Below are 25,144 nucleotides of genomic sequence, written 5' to 3'. Positions count from 1 at the left end.
CTAAAAAAAGCTCGTTTTCGCCATCCTTCGATTTTAGTTCTTCAAAGATGTCCTCGCTTTTATGCTTATATGCTTATGTGTTTTATTTTGTTGTACTAAAAATGTAGTTTTAACTGAAAAAACGCCTTACAAGCCTTAGCCAGATTGATTAGCAACTACAGATAAAATTTCAATCAACCACATAGAATTTCAACCACAACTAAAATGGAAAGGATGCCTACTTGGAACCTCAAAATATTTGCCTGATTTTGAAAAAGGTGGGAAATAACCCTAAAGCATCAAGCGATCCTTATAAAAATCTCACCATCAGACCCAGGGCATAAGAGAACCCTCTTGTAAAGGTTTCAAACTCTTATAAACAAAAATGTGATTTTTTCCCGAAAGAAAGATCACGGAAGGATATTTATTATTTCATTTTAAAAATGTTTACTACTCATACTACAACTGTTGCTACATAATAAACAGAGGGTATTACACTGAAGCTTTCAAGGAGCATTTAGACGGACGTTGAACTAAATCAAAACGAACATTTATCATGAATATTGTCAAAAGGGTGACAAATTAATATCTAAAAAACGGCTCAAATTATCAAGTTAGACCTTCCCGGGTCTAAATAGTTCAGACGTCTCTCTGTGACCAAAAGAGGAAATGATAAGAGAAAATGAGAACAATAGCCAACGCCATCTAGCTAAAAAAAATCAACATCATACATGTTTCATCAAAATACTTATTTTTTTAAATGTTGTCTTTTCCTTTTGCCTTAACCTTGATCAGAGATGATTGAGGTATTTCTCCCCCAAAAATAGGCCCATCTGTGTCGCGTTTGTTCTTTAACTAACATAGTCCTTCCCAAACTTACTTCTTCAACCGCCTCTTTTCATGAAAAAATATACCTCAGATCCCCCTGCGGATTATTTACTTTCAAATTTCAATACCAAATAAACAGAAAACAGTAAAAACATAATGTATCTACTTTTTCCGTAAATCAAACTAAAGAAAGCAGAGAATTAGAAAAATCGATGCTATTACTAAAACAATTTTTATTATAAAGTATAACAAAGTAACAAAATTATCTACATTTGTAGATATTATTATTTATTATATATTATTAATATTAGATAATTATTTGTTTTTTAACAAAATCTTTAAACTAGCTGTCGAACTTAGAATAGAAAAGTAATACAAAACAGTTCAAATATGCAAAATCATCTCATTGAGGAAGATGAAACTTGTTTGCTGCTAATTTAGCTAGACTTGGGGCAATAGTAGTCTTATGACACCAGTCCTATTCTGAAAAATCATTTTTTTTGTGTATTTGAAAATTAAAAAATAAAATAAAATTACAAAAAACCAGAAGGTAATGGTCCAACATTTAAAAGCGTCTTGTATTCAGACTGACAAGTTTTTTCAACTGAAAGTAAATAGCAACATTAAAAATTAAAACGAACAGAAATTAATACCTAAATGAAGGGGATTGTCCCCTCCTCAACGCCTCGCTCTATACGCTAAAGTTTTTTAGTTCTTGGAAAAAGCGTCTTGCTGTTTTAATTAAACGACCCTAGTGTTTCAGACGCTAGTCTATTCTTTAAAAAATAGTGCAGGAGTCATTCTTAAAAAATTGCAACAAAATTCAAACTTAAGAGTAAAGAGAGGTTTTGAGGAGGTGGCAACCCCATTCACAGACAGAATAATTTGGTTCGTTTAAATTTTTAATGTCACTTCTTACTTTCAGTTGAAAAAAAACTTGTCTTTTTACTATATTTTTGATCTTTTTTTGAATAATTTCAGAAAATATGACCCCATCTCCACGGAGGAGCCCCCTTACTATAAAAGTATCCTTTAGATAATTCAATACCCCGGATTATTTTAACCACTCCTCGTGTAAAATTGAGACGGAAAAGAGAAAGCAAGCCAAATATAAAAGAATTTTATTTAAGTTTTGAATTTTATTAAGAATTTTACGTAAGTACGATTTGTTAAGAATGAATTGCATTTTATGTTAAAAATGAAGCTTTTTTTAAGCAGTACTTAGCCATTATGAAATAGCCAGACCCCAAAATTAATGGCAAATTAACTTATTTGTAAATACTATTTGTTTAAGATGAAGTGTAATTTATGGTAGAAATAATGATTTTTAACTGTTCTTAGCTATTATGAGATAGCCAGGTCCCATAATTAAGGGCTTATAAACCTATTTGTAGATTTGATTCATGCAGAAGAAAGTATATTTTATGAAAGAAATAAAAAAACTTAGATGTCCTTGGCTATTGCTATATAGAAATACCCCTAAATTACGGGCCTATAAACTTATTTGTAAGTACAATTGCATAATTGAAGTGTTTTTTTCTGGTAGAAATAACAATTTTTTAGCAGTCCTTAGCTAACACGAGATAGCCAGGCCCATTAGTTAAAGGCCTATAAACTTATTTGTAAGTATGATTTATTTACAGTAAAGCATATTTAAGGTAAAAAATAAATATTTTTAGCCGTCCTTAGCCATTAAGAAATAGCCATTTCCCTAAATTAAGGACCAATAAACTTATTTTTAAGTACGATTTGTTTAAAATGAAGTGTATTTTATGGCAAAAATTAAATAAATACAATTTTCTTCTTCACAAAAACTGAAAGTAAGGAACGGCATTAAAACTAACAGAAATTATTGCGTAAATGAAGGGGGTTGCCCCCTCCTCAAAACCTCGGTCTTTACGCTAAAGTTTTTCAGTACTTTTAAAAAGCCATTTTGTTCTAATCAATGTTTTTGTGTTTCAGGAATCATTCTTAAAGAATTGGGACACAATTCAAACTTTAGCGAACAGATGGATTTCCTGAGGAGAGGGCAACCCCATCATATTAGTAATTATTACTGCTTGTTTTAAGCTTTAATGTTGTTCCTTACTTTCAATAGAAAAAAAACTTGTTTTTTATTTATTGAGTTTTGGTTATTTTTAAATAATTCCAGGAAATCTGAACCAACCTCAACGGACGGAACCCCCCTTACCATAGAAATATCTTCTATATAATTCAATCCCGGTTAAAATTTACCCCAAACAATTACTCTTAACCAATCTACGCTTAGGATTGAGACGGGAAAAAGAAAGCAATACATATAAAAAAAAATTTTGTACGAGAATTCTGGCAAATTTCCACAGTCTATAACTTCCCCTGACAAGTTCACTCCCTGGAAACTTCAACCCCATAGAAAAACCCCAAGTAGAAAATTCCCCCTCCCCCCTGGAAACTCCTGGATACCTAGAAAAATCATAAGAGGATTGATTTTCCTGTACTGCTTGCTGGAGCTGTAGTAATAAAGAACAGTCTTCAAATTAAAAACTTGGGTAGGAAAACCAACTCGATTCTACATTTTGAGTAATAGGTGGGGATGAGTAAAAGAAAGTAGAGATAGGAAGGAGGTCCGAGTAGAATCCTTCTTTAAAAACTTTGATCTTGTGACTGACAAACGAAGCAACAACATGATTTAAGTTAAAGTTGAGGAAATTAGCTCAGAATCTGAAGTTATCCTTCTTAGGCCACTTTTTTAAGAAACCTGACTAAAAGCTTGCAGACAGACGCAAATCGTGAATCAGATTGTTCTTTTTATAATTTGTTGGCATATACACGTTAATTACTACATGAGCTTCAACCTTTTAATCAGGGTTCCTTAAGTAATTACAAATAAAAAAAAAACAAGTTTTTTTAACAGCAAGTAAGGAGCGACAATAAAACTTAAAATGAACAGAAATTATTCCGTATATTAAAAGGGTGGTTCCCTCCTCAACACCCTGCTCTTTACGCTAAAGTTTGACTCTTTGTTACAACTCTACTTTTTAAAACAATAATAAATACATAAAAGATGAAACTTATATATTTTAAATCAGCAAAATCAGTATATTTTAAATTTTTCAATTTATTTTCTTGACTCAGGATGCAATTTCTTGGTTGAGTAGACTTCAGGAAGAGCAGAAGAGCTGGGATGAGCAGTAAATTCGTTTAACAAAGGATGAGCAAAAAATAAAATTAGTTCAAAAATGTTAAGGGCTCTATTTCTTTTAAAATGTGAAAAAGAAGAAGAAAAAAGGCATAAACAAGAATTTTACAGAGAATGAAACGAATTTAAGGTTGAAAGCCCTTGATTTTTATTTTAACTTTAACATTACAAGAAGCCTGGTCTGTTGCAACGCCTTTCTCTGTGAAAATTAAGGCTATCACACAAAAAGACGGCAACAGTGTACAGGCTTACACAGTTTTACTGCAAAATTTACTGCTCAGCTACTGCTTGGCCTAGAAAAGAAAAAGGACGTTAATCGATTAGAGATAAAAGACATGTAAAGAAGTGATGAAATAAATAAATAAACAAAGAATAGATCATTACTTTAAAGGAGCAATGTGAATGGGTCCTCAAGTTAAGATCAAGATTCTGACCCGGGTGTAAGAAAGAGTACAACCTGGTCATCTTTAGGCAATCTTTTCTATTGACCTATGATTATGCTAAAAAAAAAAACTTAAAACTGGAAAGTCCTAGAGGTCCCTTTCCTTATAAACTATCTTAAATACCTTTCCACACAGGAATGTATGGGCATATTAAATATTAGATTTGAACGTACTTACAAGCAATGCACGCAGACAGTGTTCTGGTTCAAGCTATATCAGATTTATATATTATTACTTAATAAATATTTACAAATATCAAACAGTTCGTAGTAACGAACTGTAGTAAGGAGCGACCCGGCTCAATAGTAACCAAAACTCTAAAAAACGGAATTTTTGATACCAATAATTACATCAAAAGAATCGCATTTTAATGCTGATTTTAAATATATAAGTTTCATTAAGTTTAGTCTTACCCATCAAAAGTTACAAGCCTGAGAAAATCTGCCTATTTTAGAAAATAGGGCGAAACCCCCTAAAAGTCATAGAATCTTAATGAAAATCACACCATCAGATTCAGCGTATCAGAGAACTCTATTGTACAAGTTCCAAGATCCTATCTACAAAAATGTGGAATTTTGTATTTTTTGCCAGAAGACAAATCACGGATGCGTGTTTATTTGTTTTTTTTTCCAGGGGTGATCGTATCGACCCAGTGGTCCTAGAATTTTGCAAGAGGGCTCATTCGAACGGATAAGAAAAGTTCTAGTGCCCTTTTTAAGTGACCAAAATAATGGGAGGGCACCTAGGCCCCCTCCCACGCTCATTTTTTCCCAAAGTAGTCAAATCAAAATTCTAAGATAGCCATTTTATTCAGCATAGTCGAAAAACCTTGTAACTATGTCTTTGGGGACGACTAACTCCCCCACAGTCCCCGTGGGAGGGGCTGCAAGTTGCAAATTTTGACCAGTGTTTGCATATATTAATGGTTATTGGGAAATGTAGAGACGTTTTAAGGGGGATTTTTTGGTTGGGACGGGGGGGGGGGTTGAGAAGAGGTGGCTATGTGGGGAAAATTTTCCATGGAGGAATTTGTCATGGGGGGAAAAAGATTTCCATAAAGGGGGCGCAGCATTTTCTAGCATTATTTAAAAAAAAAATGAGAAAATAAATATGAAAAAGTATTTTTTTCAACTGGAAGTATGGAGTAGCATTAAAACTTAAAACAAACAGAAAATATTACGCATAGAAGGGTTCACCTCCTCCTAATATCTAACTCTTTACGCAAAAGGATTTTTAATAATTTCAACTATTTATTCTACGGCCTTTGTGATTCAGGGGACAAAATTTAAGCTTTGATGCAAAGAGTTATTGACGAGTGGACGAACCTTCTTATATACGTGATAAAAACAAACGAACATAGAAGTTTGTTATGTAAGCTAATTCGTCAGTTACGTGTATCTTTTACTAATTAAAACGTTCGTAAAAACTAAAAGTTCTAGTTGCCTTTTTAATTACCCAAAAAATTGGAGAGCAACTGGGCCTCCTTCCCCTCCTTTTTTCGCAAAATCATTCGATCAAAACTATGGGAAAGCCATTTAGCCAAATAAATAAATATGCAAATTTCGCGTTAATTATTCATCTGCGGAGAGCCGAAATCAGAACATGGATTAACTAAAAACGTTCAGAAATTAAATAAAAAAACAAGTTTTTTTAACTGAAAGTAAGGAGCGACATTATAACTTAAAACGAACAGAAATTACACCGTATATGAAAGGGGCTGCTCCTTCTTCAACGCCCTGCTCTTTACGCTAAAGTTTTACTGTTTTAAAAAGTAGAGTTGAGAGAAAGAGTCAAACTTTAGTGCAAAGAGCAAGGCGTTGAACACGCCCTGCTCTTTACGCTAAAGTTTTTACTGTTTTAAAAAGTAGAGTTGAGAGAAAGAGTCAAACTTTAGTACAAAGAGCAAGCGTTGAAGAGGGAGCAGCCCCTTTCGTAATTTCTGTTCGTTTTAAGTTTTAATGTCGCTCCTTACTTTCAGTTAAAAAAACTTGTTTTTTATTTAATCTGGTAGAGAGTCAAGCTCATTGATTAGTTCTCAGAGAAGAAAAGAATAGAGACAGAGAAAACTGATAGTCTCTAAAAGGAGACAAGAAGGTCAATCGCTGAGTAGACCATCCTTTGTCGGAGCCAAGGGTCCCTGAAATTCCCCTATAAGCCATGTAAGGAAAGGGTATATGTTATGTTCAAGAGTTTTGTAAACAATACATACTTTATATTTACTTTAGTGCTATTTACAAGGAACTTTTGAATTCAAGATGATTGAACCCCCTACAAAGTGTATACGACCACCCTTCCAATGAAAACTCAGAGCACACAAGGGATTGGAGGGGGGAACAGAAATCCTGGAAACCAAAAATCTTGGAAACCGCTTAGCGGCTTATAGCGGCCTCAAGCGGCTTATAAGGTTGTCTTCTAGAATGTAATTATTCTCAAGTTACAGATCAGGAGGAAGAGTGTAGACAGATTGCGCTACGCCTTACGCTCTTGGGGGTATTGCGCCTCTTTATCTCGTGTTCAGATGTTATACTATACCCTTTTGGATATTGTAATACAAAAGGACATGTGTCACTTTAGTCAAACTTAATTTTGCAGTCCATCCTCCTCTTTAATAGAGCGTGCTCAGTTGAGTGGTTGAATCTGTTGTGAGTGTCTGTCTTATTAAAACGGAGTTTTTTCAACGCTGTATTTGTGACAATACTATACATGCTATACTAGCTGTATTTACATATATATTGTATTTACATAATTACATATATATTGTATTACATATACTAGCTGTATAGCATATGCAATAACGCTGTATTTGTGACAATACATATGCTATGCTATACTATGGAAACTACGCTGCTTCGCATTATTATTAAATAATGGAAAATTGTACTTGGAGAAGAAATTTTCTGGGGGAATTTTCTTGAGAAATTTTAGATGGGAGGTTTCCTGGCATGATTTGAAAATGAGTCAGAAATTAAATGACAAAAAAGTTTTGTCAACTGAATGTTAAGTACGGAAAGTAACGGATATTACTTGGTTTATAAGGGAGCTGCAGCTTCCCCCTTTCTCGCTCTTTACCCTAAGATTTGACTTTTGTCATACTTCTTTAATAAATGCCGTTCAAATACAAGGCTGTTGACCTTGAATGAGGTGGATCTTTTCTTGTTGGATAAGATTGCAAACCTTTTCAGTTTTTTTTGCTTACTTGTTTTATCTTTTGTTTGTTAATCCTGTATTTTGTGTTTTTGTTGTGTTATTTTGTGTTTTTCTCCCTAGATTAATATTTTTCCTTTTTCTATATCTTTCATCCCTTATTGTCTTTTTTGTTGTTGATTATTTTGCATTATCATTTTCGTTCCCTCTGTATTAAAGAGAGACATCTTTTAGAAATGGTAGATTTCCAAAACATTGAATTAAATTGGTTTTTTCACGATTTTTCTGCCTATGCATAAAGAAAAGAACAAAGAATAACAAAGAAAAAGAGGAAAGAAGAATAACAAGAAAAGAAGAACTTATACATAAAGAAAAACAAAAAAAGCACGATTTTTTGCCTATACATAAAAAAAAGACCAAAGAATCATGTTTGTAAATAATTTTTATTATTTAATTTTTATGAAATTTGCTGTCAATTTAGTTTCAATTCCCCCCCCCACACAGACACCCAGAAATGAGCACCAGTGTACATGCCCCTTTGTAGCTGCTATTGATATACATTTATATATAAAAATTATTCCCAGTGTCTATGTATAAAATTTGTATGGTGTTTTTGTTCATTTTAATCAACATTACATGCTTAAGATTGATACGTTTCCAATAAGTTTGGTTTTGTGTATGGTAAAAAAAAAATACCCCAAGGAACTCTTCTTGACGCAGTGGTATCAATTAGAAGAGGGGGTTTACATTCCTGAGTTAAAACATATCGCTTTGAGACGATCGATTGCACCACATAGAGTAAATTAAAAGATTAGATACACTTTAAATTAGAAAGATCATCAAAACAAACATTACAAATTTTTTGATCCTCAAAGATGACAACTAACGATCATAAAATTGTCAGGCAAGGCCATATCCAAGGTCGAGGGTGTAAGGTTTCTATGTATTGTACTTGTAATTCACAAAAGATTTTTTTTTTTCACAAGGGGAAAACCGTTCCTATCCCTTGGAAAACTGAAAATCACCAATGCCATCTGAACTTCGGTGATTGACCACTTGTCTTATTTTCCATACATTAAATGTTAGAAAGAGCAAAGGAAGCGGCATAATGTCAGGAACGAAATTGCCTGCTCAAAGCTGAAAAGCCTACTTAGACCTGCCAAGATTTTTCCACGCTAATCCAGGTCTACTTAGCGAAGATTTGATTTTGACATGAAATACTACTGCTGCTAACAGCTCACTGCAGCAAATTTTGGTTGAAAGCTTTTTATTTTTAAGCGCACTTAGGACTGCTAATTCTAGAAGCACATCCATTTCTGGTTGACCCTCCTCCTCCATTTAGCAAACTAGAAATGCGTAAAGTCGGCTTGCTTACAGGTAACATTACCTATAGAGCCCCGCACATTGGTCCATAAGCCCCGGTGGCAGCGGGGCGAGGTCTGTATTCTATATTTATAAATAAATATAGAATACATACTCCCCCCCCGCTTCCAGCGGGGCTAGTGAACTAATACACTTCGCTCTATAGGTAGTGTTATCTGTGAGCAAAATCGGACGTTTTTTTTATTCTGAAACAACTAGCTAGTTTAAACTCGAAAGTGAAAGTGAACCATCTCGGATATTAATATTAATGGATGCATGAGTTTTTTAATTATCTTTCGACTTCCTACTATATAGAAACTACCAGTAATAACTGGAATTTGTATTTAAAAAATAATTTCATTCATATTGTACAACCCCAACTTTTCCCTCGGCTTCAAAACAGAGCCCACTTTACGCATTTTTAGTTTGCCTCATGGAGGAGGGTCAACCAGAAATGGATGCATTTCTAGAATTAACATTTCTAAGTGCTATAGTATAGAAACTATGCTACTTCGCAGCTTAGTTTCCCCTTTGACAGCTTGTGACGAAACTAAATATTTACCAACACAGCAATTTAAAAAAAAATACAAAAGCAATTTAAATTAAACAGCTGAAAAAGAAATTGAACTATTAAACTCTTACTTTCACGTTAACGTTATACGTTAGTCTTTTACTTTCAAACTGTGTTTCTAGTTAATGATTTGAACCCCAATGTTCCATAGACGCAGGAATAAAAAACAATGATGCTACCGGGTTTGAGCCCGGTAGCATCAAAATTTCCGGGTTCAAAATTTGGTTAAACCCAGTACTAGAGTTAAAACAATAGTATCTTTAAAATACGTAACGATACTTAGAAGATAGAAAATAAAAACACCCCTCAGTCTAAAGTAATTTACCCCAGCTGTCGATTCACCTCAAGCTTTAGAAACCCATGAGCAAATTTGTCCCCTTCCTTAAAAAAAACACTAAAAAAGAAAAGGCGACACAAATGGATAAAAAAGAATAAGATATTATTGGGCAATATGGCTTTTGGAATAAATGAACCTTTAAATTTACAAGCTAAAAAAAACGAATAAGAATCATCAGGGAAAAAAATACTTGAGTGACTTGTTCAACAACAGCACCCCCCCACCTTCCAAGAGCAAACACCACTTTCAGAGTTGAAAGGAATCGAAAAGGTTTTTTTAATTTCACATGCAGTCACAATCTCACATGAATTCATACATAAACGAATAAAAGTTTGTACGAAAATAACTTTATTTTTTTGTTTTTTGATGAAATAATTTTTAGTGATAATCTTGCTGAAGCATCATTCCATTCAAAACGGCTGAAAAAAAATATATATATATTTATATATATTGATTCCGCTCAAATTGTAGCACTAAACTTGAACAACTGAAATCGGGATTTCATATTCCAGCCGATACATATCATGATTCAAATCTATGACAGGACTTGTCAATCCGATTTCATAAACACGATGGGCGATATCCTTATAATATACGTCATTTATCGGGCACCATATATCAATACGTCATTTAATATACATAATATACGTCATTTATCGGGTGGACAGAAGACAAAAATGTCTTGGGTATTTTCCTGTAATTAATAGCTGATAAATACTTACACAGGGAGAACTGTAGATTTACTTTTATTAAGTAAAAAGATTCATGGTGTAAGGCCACTAAAAATTTAGGACCTGATACTAGTCAATCAATTAACAAGTTTTTCTCCAAAGGATTATCTCTGCTGAATTTCCTTTGAAAGAATTAGCAGAAAGGTTTTCAGGGACAATTTAAATTAAAAAAAATTCCAAACCGAATGTAGTGCATTCAAATACTCAAATTAACTTGAAGTATATACATTACTAAATTATTCTGTATTAAGGGGGTTTTCCCTCTCCTCAATACCTCACTCTTTACGCTGAAGTTTGACTTTTTATTCCAGTTCTATAAGAAAAACTCTGAAACACAAGGGTCGTTTAGTTAGAACGATAAGAAGCTTTTTTTAAAAGGACTAAATTTTCATTTATGCGGTCAAAAAGCGTCGTTAATCCATAGATTATTTGCTTTTTTTTCGATTCTGAAACTATATTTTATCTTAGAAATATTTACAGATGCGCAAACTTTTGTCTATAAAACAATGATACTACCTAAAATATGTAGAATTTTAATTGAATTTTAGTTTAGAAGCCCATTAAGAAATCAACCGCTTCAGCCATTGCAGCTTTAATTCAGATGAGTTTTATTTTTTTTTTTGCTTTTTTGAGTTTTTTTCGTGTACGCCCCCCTCCCGAAAAAAATTCCTTGGGTAAACATCAAAAAAAGGAGGGAACAAAAAAAGCGTATCACAAAGTGAAACATGAGTGAATTTAAAAATTAAAGAAAGAAATAGCTGTACCTGCTTCGCCAAATTTTCCAATGCCCTGGCTTGCAACGGGCCATAAGCTTGGTCCAAGATCTTAGAATAGACGAGATCCAAGATACCGTCTATATTTCCTTCATCAGCAGTAAAAACTGCTTTAACATCCACGGTTTTGGATACAAATTCTTTTTCCAATACCTCCCTTTCACGCTGAACCTCCCTCACCACACTCATAAGCTCCTGGAAGGCTGCAGGACTAAGGCTGCTTGATTCTGTGGGGAGTCGTTTGGCAAGTTGCTCTTCAGGCAAACTCAACAGCTCAATGCCATCTTTAGCTGACTCATATTTAGATTTAACGCGACGGTCTACATAACGGTTATGTGTGATTTTCTCTCTGTAAAGAAATAAAATAAATAAGTAGGTACCACACATATTTATGACAAAATTTATAGTATATTTAGTCTCAGTTGGATATTTAGGCCCATAATTTCAATTTTGGCAGTGTTGACCGTCATATCCAGCAGCTGAGAGAAATAAGCTATTTCGTGTAGCATTGTTTGGGCAGTTGCTGAATCAGCAGCAAAAGCGTCAATGTCACCCAAGCAGTCCGGGTCAGACTTAAGGCACTTTAATGTCCAATTATATTCCGACACCATCAAAACATGAAAGTACTCTTTCTAGAATCGTCTCTATCTACTATTTGAACATATAAGAACGAGTCTTTTAAGAGACCAGCGACAGGTGACCTTATTTCGTTATTTCTTTGACAGCTCTACATAGTCTTATGGTGCAATTATTTCCGACTGCTTTTTCTATCCCTAGAGCAGCCTCTTCTCAGTATGTTGGGTGGTCCTATTTACTACAATTAATGCAGTTGATAGAATTAGACTAAACATAGAAGTTTGATTCTGAAAAAAAAAAAAAAACGAAAAAAAATTGTGAAGTTTGATAAACAACTTAAAACACTAGACACTAAGGGATGTTCCCCATTTTTTCATCAACTAGCGACAGTTTCTATTCTTATAAATTACTCATACTTCTTGACCAAACCCTCATTGCCGTGGCCTTAGACGATTCTATTTATGTCAGATTTGTCTTTTTCTAAAACCTAACCATGGGCAGTTTAGTCCCTGGCTATCCTCGCCATAAAGACCTTAGGAGGGAAGTCAATGCGACTGCAATATCGGTGCTATAACGGAAGACACAGATTTGTAAGAAAAGAAAAATCCGAAAGGTGCATTCCGAGTTTCACAAAACTACCAAGAGGAAATGTTTTCGCAAGTAAAGTTCTTCTACTACATCCAAGATGCGGAGGCGTAATTGATAGCGTAAAGAAGCGTAATTGGATAATATAAACTCCATTTTCCTACTATAATTGCGAGTAGTGCAACAGAAAACAGTATATTAAAAAAAAAAAAATAAATAACACAATTTCCAATACCTCTTGGAAACCAGATAAGATACAAAAAAAAAAATCAATAAATCGACTACGCAGACATAACACTTTAAGGCCATCTTTGTCCAAACGATAAGCTGTCTTTTCTTAGAAAAGGCTGCGTCGTCTTGTCAAAATGGTTTAAATGTGTAAGACGTGGACGCTTAAAAATAAAAAGCTTTCAACCAAAATTTTAAGAGGATTAAACCCCAATAGCAAGTATTGTCACAAATACAGCGTTGAAAAAACTCCGTTTTAATAAGACAGACACTCACAACAGATTCAACCACTCAACTGAGCACGCTCTATTAAAGAGGAGGATGGACTGTAAAATTAAGTTTGACTAAAGTGACACATGTCCTCTTGTATTACAATATCCAAAAGGGTATAGTATAACATATGAACACGAGATAAAGAGGCGCAATACCCCCAAGAGCGTAAGGTGTAGCAAAATCTGCCTACACTCTTCCTCCTGATCTGTAACTTGAGGAGGATAAATACATTCTAGAAGACAACCTTATACAGCTTGTAGTCTATCCTATTCGGCAAAACCTGAGTCTGAAGCATCTCCCCTGCTATTACAGTACCAAGGACAGTGCAAATGACATTTGATTCCTTGATCTGGTTAAGATCAGGAATCAGGTTGATCAGGAATCAGGAACACTGTATTTGTGACAATACGTGCTATAGGGGTCTAATCTTCTTAAAATTCTCGTTGACAGCTTTATTTTTTGTTAAACTATATTTTTATTTTGTCACTTGATCTGGTTAGAGTACCAAGGACCGTGCAAATGACATTTGATTCCTTGATCTGGTTAAGATCAGGAATCAGGAACACTGTATTTGTGACAATACTTGCTATAGGGGTCTAATCTTCTTAAAATTCTCGTTGACAGCTTTATTTTTTGTTAAGCTATATTTTTATTTTGTCACTTGATCTGGTTACAGTACAAAGGACCTTGCAAATGACATTTGATTCCTTGATCTGGTTAAGATCAGGAATCAGGAATCAGGAACACTGTATTTGTGACAATACTTGCTATAGGGGTCTAATCTTCTTAAAATTCTCGTTGACAGCTTTATTTTTTGTTAAGCTATATTTTTATTTTGTCACTTGATCTGGTTACAGTACAAAGGACCTTGCAAATGACATTTGATTCCTTGATCTGGTTAAGTTGAACGTAGTACAAAAACATTTTTGGACATTTCTTTTTTTTAGCAAAATCAGGGAATTATTCTTTAATAAAAACAAGAGCTAAGAGCTTACTTCTAACGAGGTGGGAAGAGCCAAGAGCTCATGTGGAATGAGCTCTAGCAAAATTCTAAGAATCAATAGATTGCTTTAAAAAGAAAATAAGAGGCTTAATGACGGCCAGGATTTAAAAAAAGCTCTGAGTCACGAGGTCCTTCTAAATATCAAAATTCATTAAGATCCAATCACCCACTCGTAAGTTAAAAATACCTCAATTTTTCTAATTTTTCCTCTCCCTTCAGCCCCTCCCGATGGTCGAATCGGGGAAAACGACTTTTTCAAGTCAATTTGTGCAGCTCCCTGACACGCCTATGAATTTTCATGTCCTAGCACGTGCAGAGGCATCAAACTCGCCAAAGCACTGAACCCCACCAGCTATCTCCCCCAAAGAGAGCGGATCCAGTCCAGTTACGTCAATGACGTATCTACGACATTTATAAGCGTTTTCCAAGATTTCGGGTTTCCCCCTCCAACTCCCCCAATGTCAACAGATCTGGTCGGGATTTGAAATAAGAGCACTGAGACACGAGTTCCTTCAAAAAATCAAATTTCATTAAGATCCGGTCACCCGTTCTTAAGTTAAAAATACCTCAGTTTTCCTAATTTTTTTAAATGAACAACCCCCAGCTCCCCCAAAGAGAACGGTTCCGTCCCAATTATAACAATCTCGTATCTATAACTTGAGCTTATTCTTCCCATCAAGTTTCATCCCGATGTCTCCACTCTAAGCGTGTCACCGGATCTGGTCGGAATTTAAAATGAGAGTTCTAAAGCACAAGATCCTTCTAGATATCAAATTTAATTAACACCTGATCAAACGTTCGTAAGATACAAATAACTCATTTTTTCTAATTTTTCAAAATTACCCCCCCCCCCCTCCCCCGACTCCGCCAAGAGAGTGGATCCGGTCCGATTATGTCAGTCACCTATCTTGGACTTGTGCTTATTCTTTCCACCACGTTTTATCCTGATCTCTCCGCTTTAAGCGTTTCCAAGATTTCCGGTCCCCCCCCCCCCTAAGGACACTGGATCCGGTAAGGATTTAAAGTAAGAGACATGAGTTTTGAGATCCTTCTAAATATGAAATTTCATTAAGATACGATCACTCTTTCGTAATTTAAAAATACCTCATTTTTCTAATTTTTTTGAATTGATCCTCCCTCCCCTAACTCCCCCAAAGAGATCAGATCCGTTCCGGTTATGTCAATACCGTATCTAGGACTTGTGCTTATTTTTCCCCACCAAGTTTCACCCCAATCCCTCCACTCTAAGCGTTTTCCGAGATTTTAGGTTCCCCCCTCCAACTCCCTCCAATGTCACCAGATCTAGTCGGAATTTAAAATAGGAGCTCTGAGACACGATATCCTTCTAAACATCAAATTTCACTAAGATCCGATCACTCCTTCGTAAGTTAAAAATGCCTCATTTTTCTAATTTTTAAGAATTGACCCCCCTCCCCCAACTCCTCCAAAGGGATCGGCTCTGTTTCAGTTATGTCAATCACATATCTAGGACTTGTGCTTATTTTTCCCATCCAGTTCCATCCTGATCTCTCCACTCTAAGCGTTTTCCAAGATTTTAGGTCCCCCCCCCCCCAATTGACCCCAATGTCACAGGATCCAGTAGAGATTTAAAATAAGAGCTCTGAGACACGATATCCTTCTAAACTTCAAATTCTATTAAGATCCGATCACTCCTTCGTAAGTTAAAAATACCTCATTTTTTCCGGATTAAGATCCGTTCCGGTTATGTTAATCACGTATCTAGGACTTCTGATTACTTTTCCTGCCAAGTTTCATCCCGACCCCTTCACTCTAAGTGTTTTCCAAGATTTTAGGTTCCCCCCACCAATTCCCTCCAATGTCACCAGATCTAGTCGGAATTTAAAACAAGAGATCTGAGACACGATATCCTTCCAAACATTCATTAAGATCCCATCACCCATTTGTAAGTTAAAAATACTTCATTTTTACTATTTTTTCGAATTAACCGGCCCCCTACTCCCCCTCAGATGGTCAAATCGGGAAAAAGACTATTTCTAATTTAATTTTTTCCGGTCCCTGATACGCCTGCCAAATTTCATCGTCCTAGCTTACCTAAAAGTGCCTAAAGTAGCAAAACCGGGACAGAAAGACAGACCGATAGAATTTGCGATCGCTATATGTCACTTGGTTAATACCAAGTGCCATAAAAACCTCCATATGCAGTTATACAGCTTTTGGTAGTAGCTATTGCCAGATTAGAAAAAAGAAGGCAAGATAGGTGAAAAACAAGGCCGTATTCAGGGGGGTAGGGGGTTTGAAATCCCACCCGCCCTAAATTTTTGTCCGATTCGTACAAGCGTAACAAAAATGAATATTAAAATGAGTGCAATAAAATGAACAACAAAAATGAATAAATCAGCAAAAAATTCCTAGCACAAAACAGGTTAAGAAAAAGTAGCTTCTCTTTGATGGTTGTCATCGAGAATCAGCAAATTATTAATACTAGAATTTTTACAGACAAGGACTGTTGTCAAATTTAGCCATTTTATTTTGCTAATTTTGTTTCACGGTTAAATGTGGCTACATGATTACTGCCCTAAAAACCTCATAATTTTGAAACAACCAAAGAAAGTCCTTGAAAAGGCTTAGTTTTCAGAAATGACTAGATCCATGATGGGTCCAGGCGACACAATTCTGTAGTTTTAACACAGCTGGCATTAGGATTATGATAGACTAAGCATGATCTTTTTACAGGATCTAATAAAAACAGATTGCTGGGGACAAGGGTGAAAATTATTGAATATTTTTCTTGTTTTCAACAACTCTATGCTGACAATTATAGACAAAATTAGTCGCAACACTATATAAGCGTCTATATCACTTTATAATCATGGAAAACAAAGAAGTTGTGAATACCTGTATTTGGCAAGATCAGTTCTGAACTTTTCCGTTAGAGTCGGAAGTCGCTCGAGTCCACTTCGATCCGAACTGAGCTCGAAGCTGATCATCAGATGCTTTCTCATCGCGTAGCATTTGATCAATCTGAAAATGAATCCATTAGAGGGTTGTGTACATAAATTGATATTCAAAAGACAATATCAAGATGAATAAAAAAAAATTTGAGACTTTGAAAACAACAAAATACGGAATAAGGTCAAAAGTGCGATCTTGCCCAAAAGAGCGTGCGTATAACTTGATATAATGCCAAACAAAGCCAAATACAACCCCATACCCAGGGGAGGGTCACCAGTTTGGTCTCTCTATCCAAAGTTTGGAAATAATAAACAAAATAAGAACTTCAGAGCAGGCTAAAGAAATGACTACAAAAAAATGTCCATGGTTGAGCCCCCCCCCTTTTTTCTGATGAATCAAAATCCTCGGTAAGACCCTAAACGAATAAATATTTCAAAATGAAATTCAGTGCATGATTGTCTTGCTGAGCTCTAATGAGAGTTTCAAAGCAGGCAGAAATGTCGTATGAAGAGCTGCTGACAAAGTTTGAAGTATAAACTCTGGAAAAAAGAAGAGAGAAACTCTACATGGATTTCGGAAGAAAATCTCTGATCCCCCCAATCCACAAAACCCTTTCCCCCCCCTTAATCTACAACAAAACAACTCCCACGCAGGGTTGCAGTGCCTGTTGAGAAACTTCAGCCGGTACGCTGTGCCCACCAGCTGTTAGCGAAGAATTGTATACCTAGTTTTGTAAAACTGTCAAACGAAAATTATGAAGATTGATTAGTATTTTGTTTTCTTTGTTTTTTGTTGTTGTTTTTTTTCGCGTCGCTTCTTAATGTGACTATACAAGAAATTTGGCAATATCATGAAATTTTTGGTGAAAATAAAAGGTTATCTATCTATCTATCTATCTAAGTTGTGTCTACAGTTCTTGCTGAATCCTAATTGACTTGACAGTCTTCAACAGTTATCACAAAGGCAGAAATCAGGCCAGAATCTTTAAACTGAGAAGTAAATAATTTCTAGTTTTATTTAATAATACATTACACGTACAAGCTTTTGTTTATTTGGAGCATACTCAAAAGGGTGTTTTTGCATCATTTTCTTCCTGGCAAATCTGCAAAACAAAGCTAAGGTTCACTGCGTATAGTGAGCACCCTAGGCTAGCCCAAGGACTACTCTTTGTGATCATGGACCAGGCAGCGAAATATTGCATTGGAACTGTAACTTCTAAAAAGAAAAGAAAAACAGAAACAAGGAGAAAATAATCAAAGAGGCAAAAAGAAGAAACCAAACTTGGCAAAAAAATATCTCAGGAGATGGATACAAATTGCTGAATATATTAATGAGATTTGGTGATGAACACAAGAGTAGAAGTAGAGTGATTAGAATTACTTAGAATTAAATTATTAGAATTAGTATTATAATGATTAAAACAAAATTAAAATTAATCATCTATGGTAGAAGACACTTTAGTAACACGAGTAGTAACTCAAACCCATGCGGTAGCAAGTTTTCCAAAAAACAGGCACATTTTGGTTTTCAGCACAAGAAAAAGTTCCACAATTCCTACATTCTGAAGTTTCACGAGAAATTTAATTTTTCAATGAAAACTTTGTTCATGCAGAAAAATGAATTTCCGTTTTCATTGGCTGAAAACATGTCTGTATTACAGTGCTATCTATATTAGTTAGGCATTGCGTTTCAAATTACATATTTTAGAGCGCATTTTTTTTTATAATGGAACACTTCACTAACTCCAACAACCACTATCAATATAAAGAAAGAAAAGAATAAACACCACCTTCTAAGACATTACTGATGTTGAAAACCTTAGCTCACGAGATTTATCATTATCAAGTGCAATAATTGTGAGCACTTGGGCTGAAAGTTACTAGTAAAAAGGGCATGTCGGATGAAAGCAAAATTGAACAAAATCGCTACTTTTTGTGAATACCGACGAAAAAAGTTTGCCCCCTCCCCAAAACAAAAAACTTTAGGTCTCTTCAATACATCTCCATAAAAAGCTACTTCCTGGAATTTTCAACCCGTTCCCCCAGCCACGAAACAAAACAAGGCATATTTACTGAACCAGGTATAAAATTCATCGTCGTTTGAAGAACGACGATGAATTTTGTATACAATGTCTACAAAAGAACAACATAGAGACTATATACAATGTCTATAACGAGGATATGTGCGTACCTTCAGGCGCACATATCCGCTTCAGTTAGCTATTTTATAACACTGAATGTTTGAGATTAGTGATTGGCTGGGTGTTACAGACATTTAATAATTATATCATTTAAGACGAAATTATGAAACCTGATTTCGTTAAGAACGAATTTGGTTTTTTAGTAACTAAATTAAAAGGGAGAGTATCCAAACGGGGGTTGGATAAAAACTAGGCTAACGGAGTGATACAATCCACGTTGTACAGATACCCGTATTATTTACTCATTACCAAGTATGATATAAAATTTACCTTGGTAAGGATTTCGTCATTACTTGCTAACATGTCTTGCTGTTCTTTGAGTTGACGATCAATGGATTCTATGCCACCGCTAGTTCTAACATATGTGGCCCTTTCTTTTAATGATGGTGGCAATGCTTGACCCTGGCTTTCTTCTAATGCATCTGGCCGATTTAGCGATGCAAGACCCCTGCAAAAAGACAAACAAATCGTTTAAGTGGTACAGTAAGCTGAACAAAACGGCCTCAAATACTTATAATGTTTGAAAAAAATTACGTATAAACGTTACTGCCCCCTTCTGTTAAACGCTGCAAGGAATGAAAATTTGAAAAATGAAAATTACTAAATTCTACAAAATACTACAAGCAATACTGTCTATAAAATAACATAAAATTAGTATTATTGCACAGCAAAATCTTTGAAATTATAAATATTAGTGGCAAATTATAAAATACAAAATATTAATTCCAAAGCCAAAGAAAGTTAAATGTATAACATATTAACGTAAATATACAACTCTTTAAGTAAGTTTTAGACTGTAACTACAAGGAAAACTGACTTTTTTTTACTAAATATAGAATCATCATATCATCATATTTTGGAAGGTTGGGTTAAGTAGAGAGGATTTGAAGGCTTATTTGGATTGGAGGGGAAATGGATTTTTGATTGGGGAGAAAAGAAAGTATCAAGGGAGAAAAGGGGAAAAGGTAGAATCTATTGCTTGTCCTATGTGCGGATCTCAGGATGAAAGTTTAATACATTTTGTGTGTAAATGTGTCGAATTGAATGATTGGAGGCATGAGATGTATGGTAAAGAAAAATTGAATGAGATATGGATGGTAGATAGAATGAAAGATACAAATTTCCTGAGTATTAAAAGGATAGCAAGGTTTGTCAGGATTGCAGCGGTGCATTGGGAGCATTTTCTTTAAATAGTTTTAATTTAATGTAGTTAATTTGTTGTTTGTTTATTATGTAATTTTCCTATGGCCCACGGGCTTTTTCTGGAATAAATTATTATTATTATTATTACTATTATACAAAATGTTGTAGAGGAGGAAAAAGTACAAGGTTTGATTTACCAGATCTACTATTTCAACGACTATTTCACCAACTGACAATGAAATTTCAGTAGAGCTAGAGTAAGAGCACGCAGAAATCGACAGAAATTTTCATTAAGATCCTTATAGTTGCAAAATATATCATTTTAAAGTTTACACAACCCACTTGGTAATATTTTGTCTTTATATAGATAGCTTTTGTTATAATTTGATACACAAACCACACAATACTTAAAAAAAAATTGGCTGTATTCGGGATTTTTCTTAGGGGAGTGGGTGTTAACCAAAAGAATTAAAATGAAGGGGTTAACCTTTGATAGACTTTATCTAATGGCCTTAGATAAGATTTTCTTTTTATCGGCATTTTAAAGACCAACTTACAGACTGGGGATTTTTTTTCGGTTTTGGAAGAAATTGTGTTTGTACCTGCATTTTCTTTTCAAGTTCTTCTTTTCCTCACTATCACCCCCACAAAATAAAGTGATGCACCAGTAACCAAAACCATGGCACTAGTCTTCTTCTTCTTGCCAATGCTTATGTTATCTTATGTTACCCAATACGAGAACATTTAAGCTTTACTTAGTGAAACGCAAAGCTTTTAGCAGTTTCAGGAAACCTGATACATAATTCACTGAAAATATTACATTTACCCAATTATAAGTTAGATGACAAAACTGTTTAATTGAAAGTTAAAAAATTTTTAAGTTCCTATGCTTTCATTTTACAATTGTGCATCAGCTTACTTCTCCAATTTAAGTAACCTTTAAGTATGTCTATATCTAGAGAGAAAACTATGCTGTTAGGTGTTGGTATTTGAAACTTACTTTACAAATATAATTAGCCTTAACAATATCTAAATGGCCTAGAATAAGTTTGAATGAATAGTTGCAAGTAACGGTGTAGTTTTTTCTATCCTTTCAATCATCCAATTAAGTTTTTGATGAACGGAGTGGAAAATAATGGAATACTTGGAAATTGATAAAACACAAATTAATAAAATTGAATTATAAATTTTTCCTCTTTCAGAATGTTTTTTAAAAATAGGCGTAAACACTAAATTTAAAAATTCTATTGAACTACAGTAACTAAGAAACGTGTTGGATTAGATGTTAAATTGTCTTAAAACTAGTAGGACCTGTTAATTCAGGAAAGTTTTTATATCTGTGCTCCATGGGCTCATGAACATTAAACAGTATCTTATATTGAGCTTTCGTCTTTTCATCAAATAGATAGGACTGTAGCATAACAGACGAGGGTGCTTATCCATGAGGGTGCATAACAGACGAGGGTGTTTATCCATGAGGGTGCATAACAGACGAGGGTGCTTATCCATGAGGGTGGATAACAGACGAGGGTGATTATATCCAAGTATTCATTGACGGAAGATACCACTTTTAATATCAGACCGTAGCTTCTTGAAGATGCTACAAAATGTTTGCTAGGATTTTGCTCTATTTCCTCTAATTGCTTAGAAATCTTGGAAAATGTCTAGCCCTTTTTCACAAGTTTAACCTATGAAGGATATTGCTTTTAGAACAAAATTGGTACTATCATGAGCAGAAGACAATAACCAGTAAGATGATTGCAATCATTTTCGATATATTTTCCTGTTTTCGAACAGTCTCATAGAATATTTTCAGCTACTTGAAATTTTACAAGTTTTTTGCCAGAAAGAATCGTTTCAGATCGCCGATAACACCCCTAGAGACCAGATTGACAAGCTGGTATAATTAACCTGCTATTTCCCCCAATGAATAAGTGCTATTTGAAGGGTTTTTGACAATCGTGGTCTCTAGAGAATTGAGAGACAGAAGGCTACCCTAACTACAATTTTGAACCTTGATGTTTTCAAGTTCACTTAATCACGGCCTTAAAGTAAAACAAAAGTCCATTGTGTCTAAATACCGAGTTATCAAATCTGAATTCTCTCCATTTGCCTACAAAACAATACAATCCTGATTTGGTTGCACAACATATTTACTTATAGAATAAAAGCATTTATAATTTGGTATTTTTGGCATAAACTGCCAAACTTGTTGCCTTCAGTCAGCTAGCCTACACAAGCACATAAGTGAAATATTAAAACATTGCCTACAGCAGCCAAGCCTGTCAATCAAACTGGCCTCTCAAATACAGTGAGTACAATGAATAAAAAAAAACAATGAGGACATAAGTACATTATAGAAAACATACATCAATGAATTCAACTAAAGGCATGGTTTGGCATGTGACTAACCTGTGACCCCTTTGATAATGCAGATTATATTTTTTTCTTGTATGATTTTGACTTCAACAAGATCTAGCATAACTAGTCAAGTTAAATATTTATCCATTTAGGGAAAACATTGCTTGCCTCACTGCAGCACCAGCACATCTCACTACCAGTTAGTGCAGCGAATGCACCATCTAGGCCTGGGCATAGGAGTGCAATAAATTATCACTAAGAGATTTTTTTCTTAGCAAAAAATGGACTGATGTGATTGATCGTTAGTTCCAGAAGCATTCTGCCGCCAAGCTGCCTATTCACAGAAAAATGATTTTAAAACAACACAGGAATTCTGTTGCCACTTAGAAACTGTCAAGTGTCCCTCATGAATGGCAGCTGAGAGTTTGCTAACACCTCTCTCTTTAGTCTCTTTCATCATTTTTGGATCATCAGTTGTGTTCTGTTAGTACTTCCACTCCACTATCCCCGAATTTTCGAGTATTTCCCTGTAAATTTTGCAAAAATAGAGCAACAAAACGGCTTGGGCCTAGGACCATCAAAACTTTATATCGACCCTGGGTGGAAAGGGTGCCCTATGACGAAAGGATCATAGGGCACCCCTTAAGAGTATGTTATGTCTTATTATGGCACCAAACAGAGAGGAAGCAAAATTTATTTAATCTAAAAATATAACAAAAATTAAGACATAACGGAAATCTAATTAACCCACAAATGCTTTGGAAAAATACTGAAGAAATGCTTGAGAGAAGAGAATTTTCCCTTATTGTCTTTAATGTAATTAGGTCTATGAATGTTTATTTTACAAACTTATATAATTCTTGGGACATCTAATTAAGCACTTGAGGCATAGGCTTTACTAGCAACAGATCAGTTGAGCAAATTTAAGAGCTAGTTACTTGTTCAACAACAGAGTTGGAAACAGATATATTTATTCTTGGGGGGAAGGGAAGATGGGCGATCTTGAGTTAAGTTTCAAAATTTGTCAAACAAGCGAAAATGGGCAGTTCATATGATAATTATGATATATTACATTAAAAGAGTGGATATCATTACATTCAGGTTGACCCACTACCATTAAATGTTAGAAGACAAATGACTTTCCCATCAATTGCTTTGAAAGGATCCTTACCCATTCAGAAGTTGTGTGGCTTCACGCAATTGTCCGATTTCCAAGTTAATAAGTCCTGCTTTCCTTGTCTCATATCCCAGCACTGCTGGTATATCCCAGCACAGAGATCAGCACCGCTGGTATGGACTGTAAAGTCTAATGCTGTATTTTTTACCTTTTTTTTAAGAAAGCGGGATTAGGTTACCTTAAGGCAGGACCATGCCTACAAGTTTCTTTTTTCTTTGGGAGGGAAGGGGGGCAAATAACTTCAAAACAAATTAAGAATTTTTGCCTTAATTTTGACAAACCAACATTTTGCCTTAATTTTCAGTTACTAGTTGCTTTTTCTCTGCCTTTAGTTATGAAAATGCAATTCCTGTTATTTGAGTAGAATTTGGAGCCATATCAATGTTTTTTTTTTCAAAATTTAGGAAATTTATTTGCATATCTTTAAGACCTTATAAAAAGAAATTGAGCAAAGTCATGAACCTGAAAATTATTTTGTTGTACTTCAATTAAGCAGAAGATATAATTTGCAGGGTTTTAATTTTATAACACACATATTTTCAAAGGTCAGGGCCCTCTAAAGGGAGGAGTGGAGGTAGTTGCCTCAAAATACCTTTCCAGGATATACTTTGATCTGTAGATTCATCCCTGAAAGTTTCATTTTCTTAACCTAAACCCTTTTTGAGGTAGCAAGAAGTCAATAAACTAGAATTTTACCTTAAAGCTTATTACACCATAAAAATGAATAATAAAACAATAAGTTTGAAAGTTTGATGCCAATGATTTAACCCATTTAGGGACCAAAAAACTGAAGAGAAATTTATTATTTTCAAGGATATATAAAGTGCTTAAAACAAAATGTAAACTAAACAGCCAAATTTGTAAATAACAAAAAAAAGCATGAAGTGGTAACCTATACTCTTTATTTTAAAGTAAGAAATATAGACTATCCCATATTTACCAAAAAGCCTTCTGTTTTACTTTATCGAGAACAATGAATTTGGATTCAGTACGCAATGCAGGGTATATATTTGCACATTAATGGGGTGGAGTCTGACCTCAGTTAATATAGGCTAATCATACACACCAAAGTCCTGCAGCTTGCAACAAGTCAACTATACATCTATAGAAGGTACAAAGAGCTTTATACTTACCAGTTTTATTTATTTTATTAGTTCTCAGCCAGCCAAAGGGCTGGCTGAAACGGCAGCCCAAGTGCTAAGACAAAATGTCGGAAAGCTTGATGATGGTGATGGAGGGAATATCCGACCAGAGTTGCAACGTTTTCTGTCTACGAATATGTTCCCTGAGTATCGTAAATGTCATACTTAAGCCCAGT

The 25,144-nt window shown here is 34.7% G+C and overlaps 1 protein-coding gene across 2 annotated transcripts; it reads right to left on the bottom strand.

Moving 5' to 3' along the window:
• Positions 1–3,844: 3,844 nt before the first annotated feature.
• Positions 3,845–25,144, bottom strand: LOC136041451 (uncharacterized). 2 transcript variants are annotated; one of them, XM_065726132.1, is made up of 5 exons: positions 24,960–25,144; positions 19,416–19,593; positions 16,889–17,014; positions 11,338–11,695; positions 3,845–4,278 (listed from the first exon to the last, which is right to left on the bottom strand). In XM_065726132.1, the coding sequence occupies exons 2-5, from the start codon at positions 19,433–19,435 to the stop codon at positions 4,267–4,269; spliced, it is 516 nt and encodes a 171-aa protein (XP_065582204.1). In that variant the 5' UTR covers positions 19,436–19,593; positions 24,960–25,144; the 3' UTR covers positions 3,845–4,266. The 2 variants fall into 2 exon arrangements, with proteins under 2 accessions (XP_065582204.1, XP_065582205.1); XM_065726133.1 differs by lacking the exon at positions 24,960–25,144 and adding an exon at positions 23,821–23,874.

The sequence above is a fragment of the Artemia franciscana genome, unplaced genomic scaffold, assembly GCF_032884065.1.
Source record: "Artemia franciscana unplaced genomic scaffold, ASM3288406v1 PGA_scaffold_23, whole genome shotgun sequence".
Lineage (NCBI taxonomy): Eukaryota > Metazoa > Arthropoda > Branchiopoda > Anostraca > Artemiidae > Artemia > Artemia franciscana.
Note: the sequence above shows the minus strand (reverse complement) of the source record. Positions and strands in the feature narration are given on the sequence as shown.

Excerpts from the sequence above, each read along its gene's own strand:
- LOC136041451 (XM_065726132.1), bottom strand. The coding sequence starts at position 19,435 with ATGACGAAATCCTTACCAAG. Across the intron at positions 17,015-19,415 it reads ATGACGAAATCCTTACCAAG|ATTGATCAAATGCTACGCGA; the intron begins GTAAATTTTATA and ends ATTCATTTTCAG. Across the intron at positions 11,696-16,888 it reads ACTGATCTTGCCAAATACAG|AGAGAAAATCACACATAACC; the intron begins GTATTCACAACT and ends ATTTCTTTACAG.